At 39.7% G+C, this 14,124-nt stretch overlaps 1 protein-coding gene across 2 annotated transcripts in view; it reads right to left on the bottom strand.

Moving 5' to 3' along the window:
• The window catches only part of diaph2 (diaphanous-related formin 2), a 1,163,737-nt gene that overhangs the window by 169,811 nt on the left and 979,802 nt on the right, over positions 1 to 14,124 (bottom strand). For both annotated transcript variants that reach the window (XM_034181862.1, XM_034181863.1), the window contains one exon: positions 4,437 to 4,601. In XM_034181862.1, coding sequence (XP_034037753.1) covers positions 4,437 to 4,601 — 165 coding nt within the window. The remainder of the gene's footprint in view (positions 1 to 4,436; positions 4,602 to 14,124) is intronic.

Consider the following 14,124-nt stretch of genomic DNA (forward strand, 5'->3'; position numbering starts at 1 on the left):
TGGAGAAATGGGCAGGGGTGGGGTTTGAACCAGGAACCTTCTGCACTGAAACCAAATGCACTAGCAACTTGGCCTGCTAATTCCAGTTAAGGGTCCAGAGGCCTGGATCCAATCCAAGCAGTCACTGGATGAGAAGCGGGGTACAACCTGGGTGGACCACCATTCTATCACAGGATAGACACATACAGACAAACACACTCTCACACTTAAGGTTAGTTGAAAGTCAGCAATTCACCTAACCTGCATGTCTTTGGAAGCTGGAGTGTGTGTTAAAACAAAGAGTCCCATTTCTGAAACATTTGCACAGTTTTTGATACATTTTGATGTAAAAACACCTCTAGCCCTGAAACTATTGACCAACAGCTCACGTCATTTTAATTTTATGGCTAACTTCTATGGGTCAATTTAAGATTATTTTCTGCTAAATGGTGGAAATTCCAAATAGTGAAAAAGATGAGTAGAGTGAGTAGATGCATGGATTGGTGGGTAAGTAGGTAGCTACTTCTTTCATTCATTCATTCCTTTAATTCATCCCCTTTGAGAAATTTGAGAAGTAAAGCCTGCATATTATTACTTAGGGTCTTATTTAGAGTCTGCTGCTTTTTCTGCCCCTGACCAAGGCAGCGTCTCTACATCTGGAGTTGGTTCCCGGGTGCCAGACTGTGGCTGTCCACTGCTCCTAGTGGTGGGATTGTGTATAACTGTAATTAGGATTGGTTAAATGCAGAAGACAAATTTCACTGTATGTATGTACAATGACAAATAAAGGAAATTAATTATTAATATCCACAGAGCTTTGTGATTTTGCATATATGCAACACTGAGTTTCTGAAACACAGAGAGATATAACTCAAATTTTATATGGTTCAGTGTTCCTCTGTAGGCTCGTCAGATCATGATCCTATCAGAACCCTAATAGTTGCTGAGGTGCCAAAATCCCTACATTTTGACATCAGTGTTCCAGAGTGCCACTTTGTTTCTGTATAATGCATCACCTACAAATCTGCCACACAGCTTCACCTCAGTTTTGGGTAGTAAATACCTCATTTTCACCATCATCTTGCACTATCCTAAAAGCTACTCAGGTTAAAGCATCTGGGGCTCTCAAGTGGTCTCCTCAGCCAAGTACTAATCAGAACCTGCTCTACCTGACTTCTGACATCTAATGGGATCAAGTCTACACAGGGCAGCATGGCAACCCTTATCGTACCCGTGCCATAAGGTGACTGAGGTTCAAAAATGTTGTTCTCCTACTGGACATACAGGTTTTGTGGAATAATACTGTGCTCTTGTATGACTGATTTCATTCAAATTTAGCTCAAAGCTTTACCTCAGCATTGGCCAGTTCATGGCAAATTTTAATTGTGAGCCTACAAGAACCTGCTTTACTGGGGTTTACTGGGGTTTGAAAAAACTTCATTTGTTGCTTATCAGATGGACAGAGTCCCACTTGCTTCTTCTATGATAATTGCCCTTGAAATTTACGTGAGAATTTATATCACAGCATTTCTCAGTCCATACTTCATTTTCAACATACTAAAAGTTACTGAGGCTAAAAACCTAATTTTCCCCCGTTGGATGTACCTTGTTCACCTTCACTTTCATCAAGGCAAACGCTCACCATGGGTTTTTTTTAGCAGCCTGTAAGTGAGCACTGATCAGTAAATACGTAAGGAATTTATTTTCATAAATGATGAGAAGGGACATATTAGAATAGGAATTATCAGTAATAAACCATATCAAGAGCCAACAAATCTGTTATTTGCTTGTCTGCAAATTTTAATATTCTGGGACTTGGTTGATTATATTACAATACAGATTACGTATGAAGTCAAAAATAAGCTTTTGTCTCTACATGTCCACGATATGTTTAAAATGAGGGATTCCAGCTACAGTTTGGGAAGAACATTATTATTTGAGAAATTGAAGATGCTTACTACCGTTAAAAGTCATTGTGTTTCCGTCAAGGGTGTTAATATTTGGAATAACTGTCCTGATAATATTAAAATACTTGGTACATTGGTTGGTTTTAAAAGGCTTTACAAAAAGAACATATTTACCCGTTATAGTTTGAAGGATTAGATTTACCATTTTTGACATTGTTACTTGTTTGGTTGTGTTTTGAAATTTCAGTGATTGATTAAGTTAAATTATTCATGCACTTTCTTTTGCTCTTTTTTTGTATAGTTGTCATGAGTATATATCGGGTGTCCCCCCCCAAAAAAATGCAACATTTTATCAGCAAAGAAAATGGTCAAAGTATATGTCTAGGAAATAAATTTATGGCTGGATAGAAAGCTGAAAGCCTGAAGTTTTTCATACCAATGTCAATATTGGCCCTGCATTCTGTCAGTCTAGCATAAAGTCGCTGCACCTGTTTGACACTCTTGGTCTGGTGCCAAAACTCAATAATTTTTGTTCGCTGTAGTATGGTTAATTTTGGCATTTTCCTGAGTCTTGCTTGGCATCAACATAAACTTCAGGGTCTCTGCAAGTAAAAAAGAAACATGAGTGATTATGTTTGTAGCATTTAAGGGTCAAACCGAGGTTTTTAAATGATGTATATTTTTTTGGAACACCCTATATATTTACATATGTATACATTCTTTATTTTTAATGGCATAAGGGGAGGGTGCCATAATACTAAGTTTTGTTTCATGAGAACCTCCAGGTCTTAGGAGGTTAATGTTGCTCATGTGTCTGCCGGATAAATAAATTCATTAATTCATTCATTCATTCATACTGAAAATTCAAAGCTGGAAGATTAAACCGAACTCTTCATTTTGACACCTTCTTTGGAGTTGGGTGTAAATTTTGTTTGGAGACTAGGAGTGTTAAAATCAGTGTATTTGTATTCAACTGTACAGTATGCCCGTGATAGTTTGGTGCACAAAACTGCACACAGAATACACGGTACAACTCTGCACAGTATGACTATACACATGCACTTATTTGTTTCTGTAAGTCACTGATATTTCATCTCATTTCCAGACTGTGTGTAATTACTCTCGTTTCATGCTCTGTGCAGGAGCCATGGCCAGACCCTTACTCTGCTGTCTGTTTGTTTGAGGCGAAAAGAGGAAAAAGTGAACCAGCCAGTTGAAGTAAGACACCGGATTATTCCATCCAGAAATTTTGGAAGATGGCGTCATTTGCGGAAAATTAAAACAGGGATGAAAGTGGTGAAAAATGAAGAAAAGATGAAACCCAAAATTAATAAGGGGGTGCTGGGGGCATCCCCCCTCCCCCCAGAAAATTTTTGAATTCTAGAAGCTCTGAGATGCAATCTGGGGCTATTCCACACAATAAATTGCAATGAGTGCAACACCCATTTTAGTGAAACAAACAAAAAAAATTCTCACAAGAATTTACAAATATATCTTTTCAACAAAAATAACAGAAACTAATCATACCTGAAAAGCCATGCACAAGACAATCAATATGGCTTTAATGATAAACCACACTCCAGTTTCCATACAGCTTCATCTTTCATAGATTTGCTGTTTACAGTTTGTCTTATGTACTAATTACCCTGCCTGAACCATCAGTTCACAATTGGCCTGACTGACTCGGTCTATACTGGTGTCTTGCAATAAACAAACACAATGTAACTGAGAAGGTGCACTAGCTTAATACGCATGTTAACCTGAACTAGAAGTAACAGTTAGCAAGTCAGTTAGCATGTTAAAAAACAGACAGACACTGCTATACAAACATTATGTTATACTAGCACTGAAATTAGGCGTTCTATTTGCATATGGAATGAACAAATTAACGATCGTTAACGGACCATTATAACCCACCATTATCACAAAAGCAGTCATCAATGTAAAAGAAATGAGACGGGTCAATATTATAAATCCTGAGGACCTCTTAGCTGCCCAACAAGGTGCCTGATGTAAAAAAAAAACTCACTCAATTTAGCCGTGAATGGTTCCTGCAGGACAACACTGATCTCAAAAATGACACAGGCGACTGTCAAAAAAAGGAAATCCGCTAAAAAGTGGAGCGTTTTCAACCCTGTTAAAACAAATTTAAAAATGGACAAAATATTGAAAGGAGTCTGGGTCCAATCGTTGTGTGACATACAAACAAAACACTTAACGTGTTGTGCAGTAGATTCACTCCAATGCGAAAGCCAAGAGATGTAATCAATTCATAAATGTTTATGGAAAAAAAAAGTTTAAATTTGAAATTGAAGTGGCTGACAGCAGCTGTACCAAACTCACACTGAACCATGACATCTAAACACAAATATAAACCAAGCGTTGACTTCTGTGTACCGTGATGGAGACCATAACAAATCAGAGGTTGATGAATCTTGACCATGTATAATGTATTGACAAAAATTCAATTATCTTTTCAAGCCTGAGAGCTGGTATGAAGAGTGTGGGTGGTGACTGCAGTCTCTCTGTGTGCAAGAACCAGATACTCACCATGAACAGAAGACGAAAACTGGCCAATTCTCCGAAGAAATCCTCAATGCTGACTGAGTGAGGGTCAAAGGCATAGAAATTGCCTATGGTCTCGTAGAGCTTTTGCATGTTCTTATGCATGATGGAGAGTTTTTCGTACTGCTCCCGTGCATGCTTGCAGAAACCGTGAGAGAGGTAGAGTCAAGGAAAACGTTTCTCAAACACAAACAAAACACAGCTAAAAGCTACGACAATAAACAATATAATGACAATTCACTTCTATCAGGTGGAAAATGATCGCTTCACACAGTGTTCAAACAACCCACCTCTGTCAAGGTCAGTAAAAGAAAACAGTGGATAAAGAGGGGTCACAGACAATCTAATACAGAGGTACAATAACCTCTCCATCTCACTTTGAAGTCAATAGCATAGTGAGCTAATAGCTGTAGCTCTCGAGTAATGGAAAGGTGTTTTGTAGTCAGCAGCATGACACAAATGGTTGCTGGAAAAGCCGATTGCACTCATTGTTCTATTGTTTCTCCCAACAACACTGGGGTCAGGTTGTTTTGAACCTCACGGCTCACGTCGCACTATGTAATTTACTGAACAGGCGGAGCACTTTTCTCCTGGTGAATGGCTATTGACAGCCCATATCAGTTAAGCATTATCACAGCAGCCATTGACCTCATGGAGACTGTGCCTGGACACTCATACGCACGCCGACTGGGATGAGGCAGACGCAAACTCACACAACACACACTGTCATCATGTACACATCAAAACACATATTTGTAAGTACAGCAAGGCAAAACTGCATAAAGAAAACACTCTCACGGAATGGGTTGGGGTGGCAGAGTGACTCCACATAAAAACACAAAAAAATTTTCAAAAATAATGTGAATGAATCTTTCTGAAAAGAAATAATTAACTGACATGAGTCATTAACACCATCAAGCGCTGGGTTTGCAAGAAACTACACTGAATGTACAAGATCAGTACATGATGTTCATCAATAAAAAACAAAACAAACAAAAAAAACACACACACACACAAAAAACAAAACAAAACATGCAAACCCCTCCAAAAATTCTAGAAAAATCTCTTTCACTTTCAGGGCCTACACTCCAAGAAATTACGTTATAGTTATAGAATTAATTTCACAATTAATTGTATGTTTTGTTTCCCATTTAAACAACCAAGTAGTGGTGGACCTCTTGACGTAACAAGACTAGGTAAGCTCAGCTTTTTATTTATTTATTTTAGTGTAAGCACTGATGTAAAAACAAAGAATTATTCAGCCGAGACTCTGAAACTGGTTCCAAAATGTGCCGAAAGCTCCTCCCCTATACTCAAAGTGGTGTTAATCAGTAAAATCACTTATATGATTTTAGTGAAATTCTGCATCCTCTTAGTTCTTTGTGGAACCAATTTGAGAGCACAGATTTAGCTGAAAACAAATGAAATTTGTGCCTTTCAATTCAATTCAATTTGAGTCACGTTTGTTACTAGTATGTTGGATATTTTGAATGATAGTAAACAATAAAAAGTATTTTTAATGGAAAGATGCATGGCTTTTCTGGTATGAAAAGTCAACAGGGAAGAAGTATATTCTGGGGGAACCACTAACCTGCGATATTTCCACCTATAGCCAGGTCCATAAGTATATGGCCAATCTCTCTGTTTCTCTCTCTGTCTGTCTCTCACTTGTAGTGTAGACTTTCAGCTTTAATTGAATATGACTTTACAGAAATTTTGCATTAACATGAAAGAATTAAAGACATTTTTATACAGAGTTCCTGTATCCATCCACTGACATGTCAAAAGAAAACTACCTTTAAAAGTGACAAATTTAATTTACAATAAACCTCATATTTAATTTATCTAATTAGATATGGTCTCTGTAAATAAGGGACCATGTATAAAAATGTCTGTAATTCCTCAATGGTTAATCCAATATTTTTTGCTCAATCTCATTGAATTAAAGTTGAAAGTCTATACTGTAAGCATATTGTGATTGCTTAATTAAAATTCCACTGTGATGGTGAACAGAAGAAAAAAAAATAGAATGCGCAATCGTCCAAATACTTATGAACCTTCATGCAATTTAAATGCATTGGTAATAGTATCCAATGTCTGCTCACTTTAAAGTGGAACTTACATGATTAGTGATGACTTAATTTGTCACATTAACCACTGAAAGTCAACAATAATGTTTTAAGCTTTCAATAATTTAATGCAATCGTCATGCTCATGGCTATTGATAGTCTGTATAAAACCCATGTGTGTGTACGTGCGTGCGCATGTTTTCGATGTAACAATGTATCATTCATGTATTTTGGTGTCTGTGCTGTCAGTGCTTTCATTCCCTGCAGCATACAGAAACAGAGTAGTTGGATTATATCCCAAAATGATACTGCTTACCAAAACCCAGCAGGAATGGCACAGACCAGGTTAGCAGAATGCCCACACATGAGCGCCACAGATGGACCTATCCTTCTGACTTCCCTTTCTTTCTCTGCTTGCCTGCATAGACCTGATTTATCCCCCTGCTTATGTCAGGCTGTCTTTTATCTCTTCTTTTGTTCACCTCCCCCTCACTGCACTTCTGGGTGAAAACTCAGGGGCCCGACGGGTAGATGTAAAAAGTAAAACTTTCACAATTCAAACTCCAAGCAGAGTTAAGCTGTACTGAATGTGAGCTTTCTAAATTAATCCAATATGAATAAAATACACCAGACAAAGCGTATCTATGGTACAGAAGTATACTGACGAACTGAACTGAAGGCTGAATTTAAAAAATGAATCCAAATGTAGAATTTAATGTGCAGTACACTACATTCCACCTGTCTGTCCGTGAGTACATGTGTGTTTCTGTAGACATTCAATATTTGAGTAACTACTGGCAAAATGCCCTCAATTTGTCAAATTACTCACAAGATGCATGGTTCTACAACAACAAAGTTGACACGTCTCAGTTGGTGTCGTGGCAAAACAGCAAATACTGGTCTTATATTACTCAGTAACCACAAGATTCTACTGGATCAAAATAAGAATTCTGCCTAAAAATGACAAATAAATAAATAAATAAAATAAATAATCCAGTTTTTACCTTTGAGCCGACAGAAATGTTTCGCATTGTATATCAGTAGCAAGTCAGCAAAATTGAACAGCTGAGGAGATGAACTAAAAACATAAGAATCACAGCATTATACTTACAGTATCTTTCAAATTTAGGTGATAGATACAGAAAGAAAATTACTTTGCATGTTGAGTATAATATGCCTCAAAAATCAAAACTATACAAGCAGTATAAGAGGGGCTTGGAACACTGGCTTGATTTCTTATTTATAATCACCAAGAGCTCCAACATATGGTGCAGCATTTAACAATAAAAGATTGTACAAATGAATTATATAACTTCAAGAGGACAGACTAAATAAAGAATACTATTTAAAGTGTTTATAACATGAATCATGGAAAGATACTGCATACAAGGATACAACATGAATAGTCCCTTTGGCTGCTGCCTTGTTTTTACTCAAGGATTATTAGATTCAACCCGACATGACTGAAAAAGCTGACAATGAGTTGTTCAGATCCACTTGAGCATGACACATTCAGATGTACAGACCAGGACCAACAGATTGAGACCAGAACCCAACCACACTACGAGGTCTATTAGACAATAAACCGACCCTTTTATTTTTTTTTTAACTACCGTATTTTCCGGACTATAAGTCGCACCGGAGTATAAGTCGCACCAGCCACTTTATCCATTATAAAGAAAAACAAACCATAAATAAGTCGCACCGGAGTATAAGTCGCACCAGCCACTTTATCCATTATAAAGAAAAATAAACCATAAATAAGGTCCACTGGACTATAAGTCCCATGGACATACAGGTATGTTAACATGAAAAGTTCAGATGATAATATTGTGACGGCTACCGTTTTCGGATGCATATTTCACCAGTCGCAACTTGTAATCTGCAGAGTATGATTTTCTTTTTGGTGGCATTTTTTCGGGCCTTCTCCGTTGTCTTGTTATGTTATCAGTAACGTTAAAATTTTTATTTTTCGATGGTAGTCAGAAGTCGCAGGAACAGTCACACAAGCCTCGAGTGCCCTCTCGTGAGCTGCATTTTACCTACGGATATGTTTGTATTTTGCGGACCACATTGCGAGCCGAACCATGCAGCACCTACCTGCGCAGCTCATGACCTCCCAGCGGTGTCGATCCAGCTCCTTCCAAGTGGAGACGCTAATCCTCCGCCGTCGCTCAGTGCTCCCATGCAGCTCTCAGCGTCAACTCTGCTCACACTGATATCCAAGGGTTGAAGCTGTCTTGTTAGCCGTCCCGGAATAAACACCATGTTCGTCTGCTTCAAACGCTTTTCACAATCATCGACGCCAGCTCCTTCCAAGTGCACACGCTAATCCTCCGCCGTCGCTCACCCAATGCTCCCACGCAGCTCTCAGCGTCAACTTAAACACTCTGCTCACATTGATATCCAAGGGTTGAAGCTGTTCTGTTCGCCATGCCGGAATAACAGCAAGCACCGAGTTCGTCAGCTTCACACGCTGTGGGTGAGGTGAGGAATACGCATCCAAAGTTCTGTTCTCTGATTGGTTATCGCGACCAGCGTGAACTATAGGATGGCCGTCATACTACAGTGCCCATGATGCATTGCATTTCCTTTTCCGGTGGCCATTTTAAAACATAGATCGACTCTGTCACGTAAAATTGTTTTGTTACAGTAAATTAATTGAGATCCTACCGGTATATTTTTCATTTATAAGTCGCACCGGAGTATAGGTCGCACCCCCGGCCAAAACATGTAAAAAAGTGCGACTTATAGTCCGGAAAATACGGTATATGGATTTGAATGACGTGCGATTCCACCAATCATGCTTGAACCCTCGTGCGCATGCGTGAGTTTTTTCACGCGTGTCGGTGACGTCATTTCCCTGTAGGCAGGCCTTGAGTGAGATGTGGTCACGCCCTCTCGGCTGAATTCCTTTGTTTCACACGCTGCTCCAGACGGTGCGCGTTGCTTTATCAAACATTTTTCTGGACCTGTGAGGAATATCCGAGTGGATACTATTCGAGAAATTAAGCTGGTTTTCGGTGAAAAGTTTAACGGCTGATGAGAGATTATGGAGTGTTTCTGTCGGTGTAAAGACTTCCCACAGAGCGGGACATCCTGCAGCGCTTCCAGGCTCCGTCGTCGGCCTGTTTCGACCTGAAAACATCCTAATTTAAGGCTTAATTCACCCAGGACGTCGTGAGAGAACAGAGAAGATTCAGAAGAGGCCGACATGAGGACTTTATGCAGACATTCCACTGTTTAAGGACATTTTTTAATGAAAGACGTGCGCGCAAATTCTGAATCTGTGTGCGCCGCGACAGGAAAAACACCTCCGTGTTGAAAACCATTTGTAAAATTCAGGCGGCTTTTGATGGCTTTCAACAAGTGAGTAACTGAGAAATTGTTTAACAGCTTGGGCATGTTCCAACTTGCCCATTAAGGTTTCCAACGGAGGTGCTTTCCTGTCGCAACCCCCCGCGGTCGGGTCCGGCCCGACATGCGACTCTGCCCGCACGTTCTTTCATTACAAAATGTCCGTTAACAAGGGAATGTCCGAATAAACTCCTCATGCCGACTTCTTCTGAAAGTTCTCTGTTCTCTGACGACTTCCTGGGTCAACAGAGCCTGAAATGTGGAAGTTTTCAACTTGAAACGGCGAGACGCTGCCACCTCGAAGCGCAGATCGCCGTCAGGCGCCATGGGCCGTCCTTACGGCGACACTACCAGACCAAAATCTCTCATCAGCCGTTAAAATTTTTACCGAAAACCAACTGAATTTATCGAATGGTGTCCACTCAGTTGTGCCTTAGTTTTGAAAAAATTTTGATCAAACAAAGCAGCAGTCTCTGAGCCATTCCTAAACAATGAAAAAAAACGACGAGAGGGTGGGCGACTCCTCACTCAAAGACTGCCCACAGGCGAATGACGTAACCGACAGGCGTGAAAAAACTCTCGCATGCCCACGAGGGTTCAAGCATGTCTGATGTAATCACATGTGATTCAAATCCATATGGTTTTTGAAAAAAATAATAAGGTCGGATACTTTTCTAATAGACCTCGTAAAAGTGGACCCAACCCAACTTGGTTTCTGTCAAACACCTTTATCTGTGAAGAATCAACAGCTGCAAACTGTTGCCTTGTTGTTTTCTCTACCATATGTCTCTTTCACCTCTTTTCCAATCTTTCTCACACTGACACATGCATGCACATGCACAGTGGTGGGTGTGTCTCACTGTGGCCTGGTCTGAGGCTTACTGTGCTGATGCTCCTTGTATTTCCACATCAAAGACGTCACATTGATAGAGCCCGACATACACTATCTTGCAGCAACACCCCCGGTATTGTAAAGCCTGTATCATGCACCCACAAAGTCACACAGTGAACACACACGTACACTCAGCATATACACAATCACACACATACCTCTTTTGAATGTCTTTCTGTCAAATCAACAGTCTCTCCTCTTTATTTCCTACAGCCACTGCAGCCTTTCTTGTGTCTCCTTCTCCAAAGATAAATCTGTTTTTTCTTTCACCATACTTTCTGTCCACCACTGTCTCAAACACAATCCCTTTATAATTCTCTTTCTACATTTCCCCTTGAAATTCTATCCCATGAATTTTCTCATTTGAACCAGAGCTCCATTCTTTCTCTTCTACTCTGTGACTTTCAGAAGTCTGAGCTGTGCCTGGCATGCGCATCACTTCGGCTTGAAGCAGAGCACGGAGCATAGGCAATGGGTCTCAAGGCAAAGCATGGTGCAGCCTGTGGTTGTCTCGACCCTGTTTGTCTTACTGCTTACCGTTGGTCCAGAATGCATCATATCTGAACAGTATTATCTCCTTATACCAGTGAAGCAGCTTCAGCAGTGGTGCTTCCACAAAATGTTATAAAATATAAAATATAGTTGGGCCATCTGATGCACTGTCTGTGGTCCTGCCACAACATTAATACCTTCTGGCAAGGCATCACACAAGAACTTGGTAGCAATGTGTTGATGAATGTCAGCCTCAGACCGGTATCTTTTTTCTGAGGTGTTACAGAAGTTGCTCTGGTGCACTAAAACTACAGAAATTAATAAATAAATGAATATTGCACAAAATCATTTCATTCTGAGCAGCTATTTGAATTTGTATATTTGTACTTGTACAGTCATGTTACTCTCAACAAATAACAATTACTTCAAAAATTTGAAATAATTTTTACAATATATAAAAATACAAAAGGTTTGCATATACAGTGCAGCCGCAAAGTATTCATATTGCTTCACTTCACTTTGCATCTTCACTTTGCAAAAGAAAGGCTAACTACTTTGTGTCCCTAGGGTGAATAAAAAGTCTGTAGGTCACAGAGCTTCTCTTATCATGCCCCTGTTCTGTGGAATGACCTTCCTGCATCAATAAAACAGTCAGATTCTGTTGAGACGTTCAAGTCCAGACTTAAGACACACTTATTTTTCCTTTCGTATGGCTAGCATACTGGCATAGTATGCTACTATGCTTTTTGCCCTTTTAAATTAATTTTATTAGGAAACGGAGCGGGCGGTGGCCTCAAATTTAATCTAAATTCTAGGTTGTTTAGTGAAGCTTAGGGCTAGCTGGCTGGGAATCATCTTAGTATTTCTTCTGTTTTTCTTGTTGCTTATTGCTGACAAATTATACTGTATTTGTTGTCTGATTCTGTTTTTGCTCTCTGTTTGAGGTGCGGCTCCATCCAGAGATGGGAGTGGGTGTCTTTGTCTGCAAGCCTCCTGTCCTGTGCACTAGCATGGACTCCCAAAATTTCCTGTATATTTCTATTCTCAATTGTGTCGGTAGCATGGCCCAAGCAGAGGGTCATCACTTTGAGTCTGGTCTGCTTGAGGTTTCTTCCTCAAATCATTAGAAGGAGTTTTTCCTTACCACTGTTGCCTGTGTGCTTGCTCTAGGGGTTGGTAAGGTTAGACTTTACTTGTGTGAAGCACCTTGAGGTAGCTTTGTTGCGATTTGGCACTATAAACATGAAATGAATTGAACTGAATTAACCGCGCGCTTTGCCTTTCTTTTTGTTTCAGGTAGATTGTTTTCCTACTTCATGGTGCAGCTTGTTGACACTGATTCCTGCATGGTTTTGAAATGATCCTTGTTTGAAACTATTTCAGAAAGAAGCTGATACAACTGATGATGATAAAGTGTTATGGATCAAGCAGGTCTCCTGAAATAAATCACTAAACCTATTGCACTTTGTCCTGGTTAACACAACTACAGAATCTGACAGGATCATATTTGAAAGTGTTTATTTCCAGTGACATTATCAGACGTTCAGCATAAAGTCGGTGACATCACTTCTCATTCATGTCTCTGTAAAAACTCTGAGTGACACATATTTGACTAATGCAGTGACAGTGACTCATATTTCCAGCTCTTGTAGCCGCAAATCACCTTTTTGTATTCTGTTATTGTTTAATCGCATACTTTTGGTTTATGTATTTGACATGTAAAAAGGGTACATTTACCAGTTGTAACAAAATGATATGAGAGTCAGATTTAGTTTAGATGTAAAAGCTTTGTAGGAGCAAGACACCATTCAATGTCATGATGAGCCTTGAAAAGGGACAGCAAGAAATCTGTTTATGAAGCAAAACAAAGTTAACATTTTTCAAAAATGTCCATATGTGAGGATGGCAATAAATTACCTGGTTTGTTTAACTTTGTGCACAAGAGGGTTATTAAAGTGCTGTATGAAACGCTACAGTGTGGTCCAAAAAGCCTCCTTAATAAATCTCCTGTAACCCAGTTCCATTAATGTTTATTTAATGCTTTTCCAATGTTGCTCGCTCACCCCTTCATCCAAGGCTCCACACTAAGCCTGCTTTTCTCCAAGCCCGCCCTACAGCTCCTTTTATCCCCACACCTACTGCCAACAGCCCCTGTGGGCCAAATTACACCAAGGCTGTCCACTGACTAGACACAGCCCATCATGTTGAGAGGGAAACAGATAGGAAGGGTGAAGGAATGGAGTGCAGAGGTAGGGCACAGATAGAGAAAGTAAAGCCTCAAAAAATGTGGGATGATTCAGGAATGCTGGCTGCAATGCACACACACACACACACACATATATATATATATATATATATATAGTGTGAGAGAGAGAGACAGATAGATGTTTCAACTTGTGCAAAACAAACTCCAGCTGCTCACATTTATCAGCAAATTCATCTGCTTTGTTAGCTTCACAAAAGTGTTGCTTGTTTTTGGCATCCACTTTTGAGAAAACGTTCTTGTATTAAGATTATAATTTAAAAAATCTTCCATAATTCAAATACTGACACAACACTACCTACATTGTTTGTCGAATTCCTGAGATAAGACAACACAACATTGTATGAGACTGCTTGGATAAAGACAGCAGTCCCACACCATACCACGCTGATGTGTCATACCAGCACAGCAGGACCAAAGAGGATGCCAGAATTCTCAAGACAGGCTACAGCATCAACACTGGGACTGTCAGAGGGAATTCACACAGTACCAAGTTCAGGAAATTAGGGGTGTGACCTGGTGTTGAGGTGAAAGGAGGGAGAAAGAGAGATGAGGCTAGGATGGAAGTGGTGAGTATAAGATGCAGGATAATTTCCAGAT

Source organism: Thalassophryne amazonica, chromosome 11 (genome assembly GCF_902500255.1).
Source record: "Thalassophryne amazonica chromosome 11, fThaAma1.1, whole genome shotgun sequence".
NCBI lineage: Eukaryota > Metazoa > Chordata > Actinopteri > Batrachoidiformes > Batrachoididae > Thalassophryne > Thalassophryne amazonica.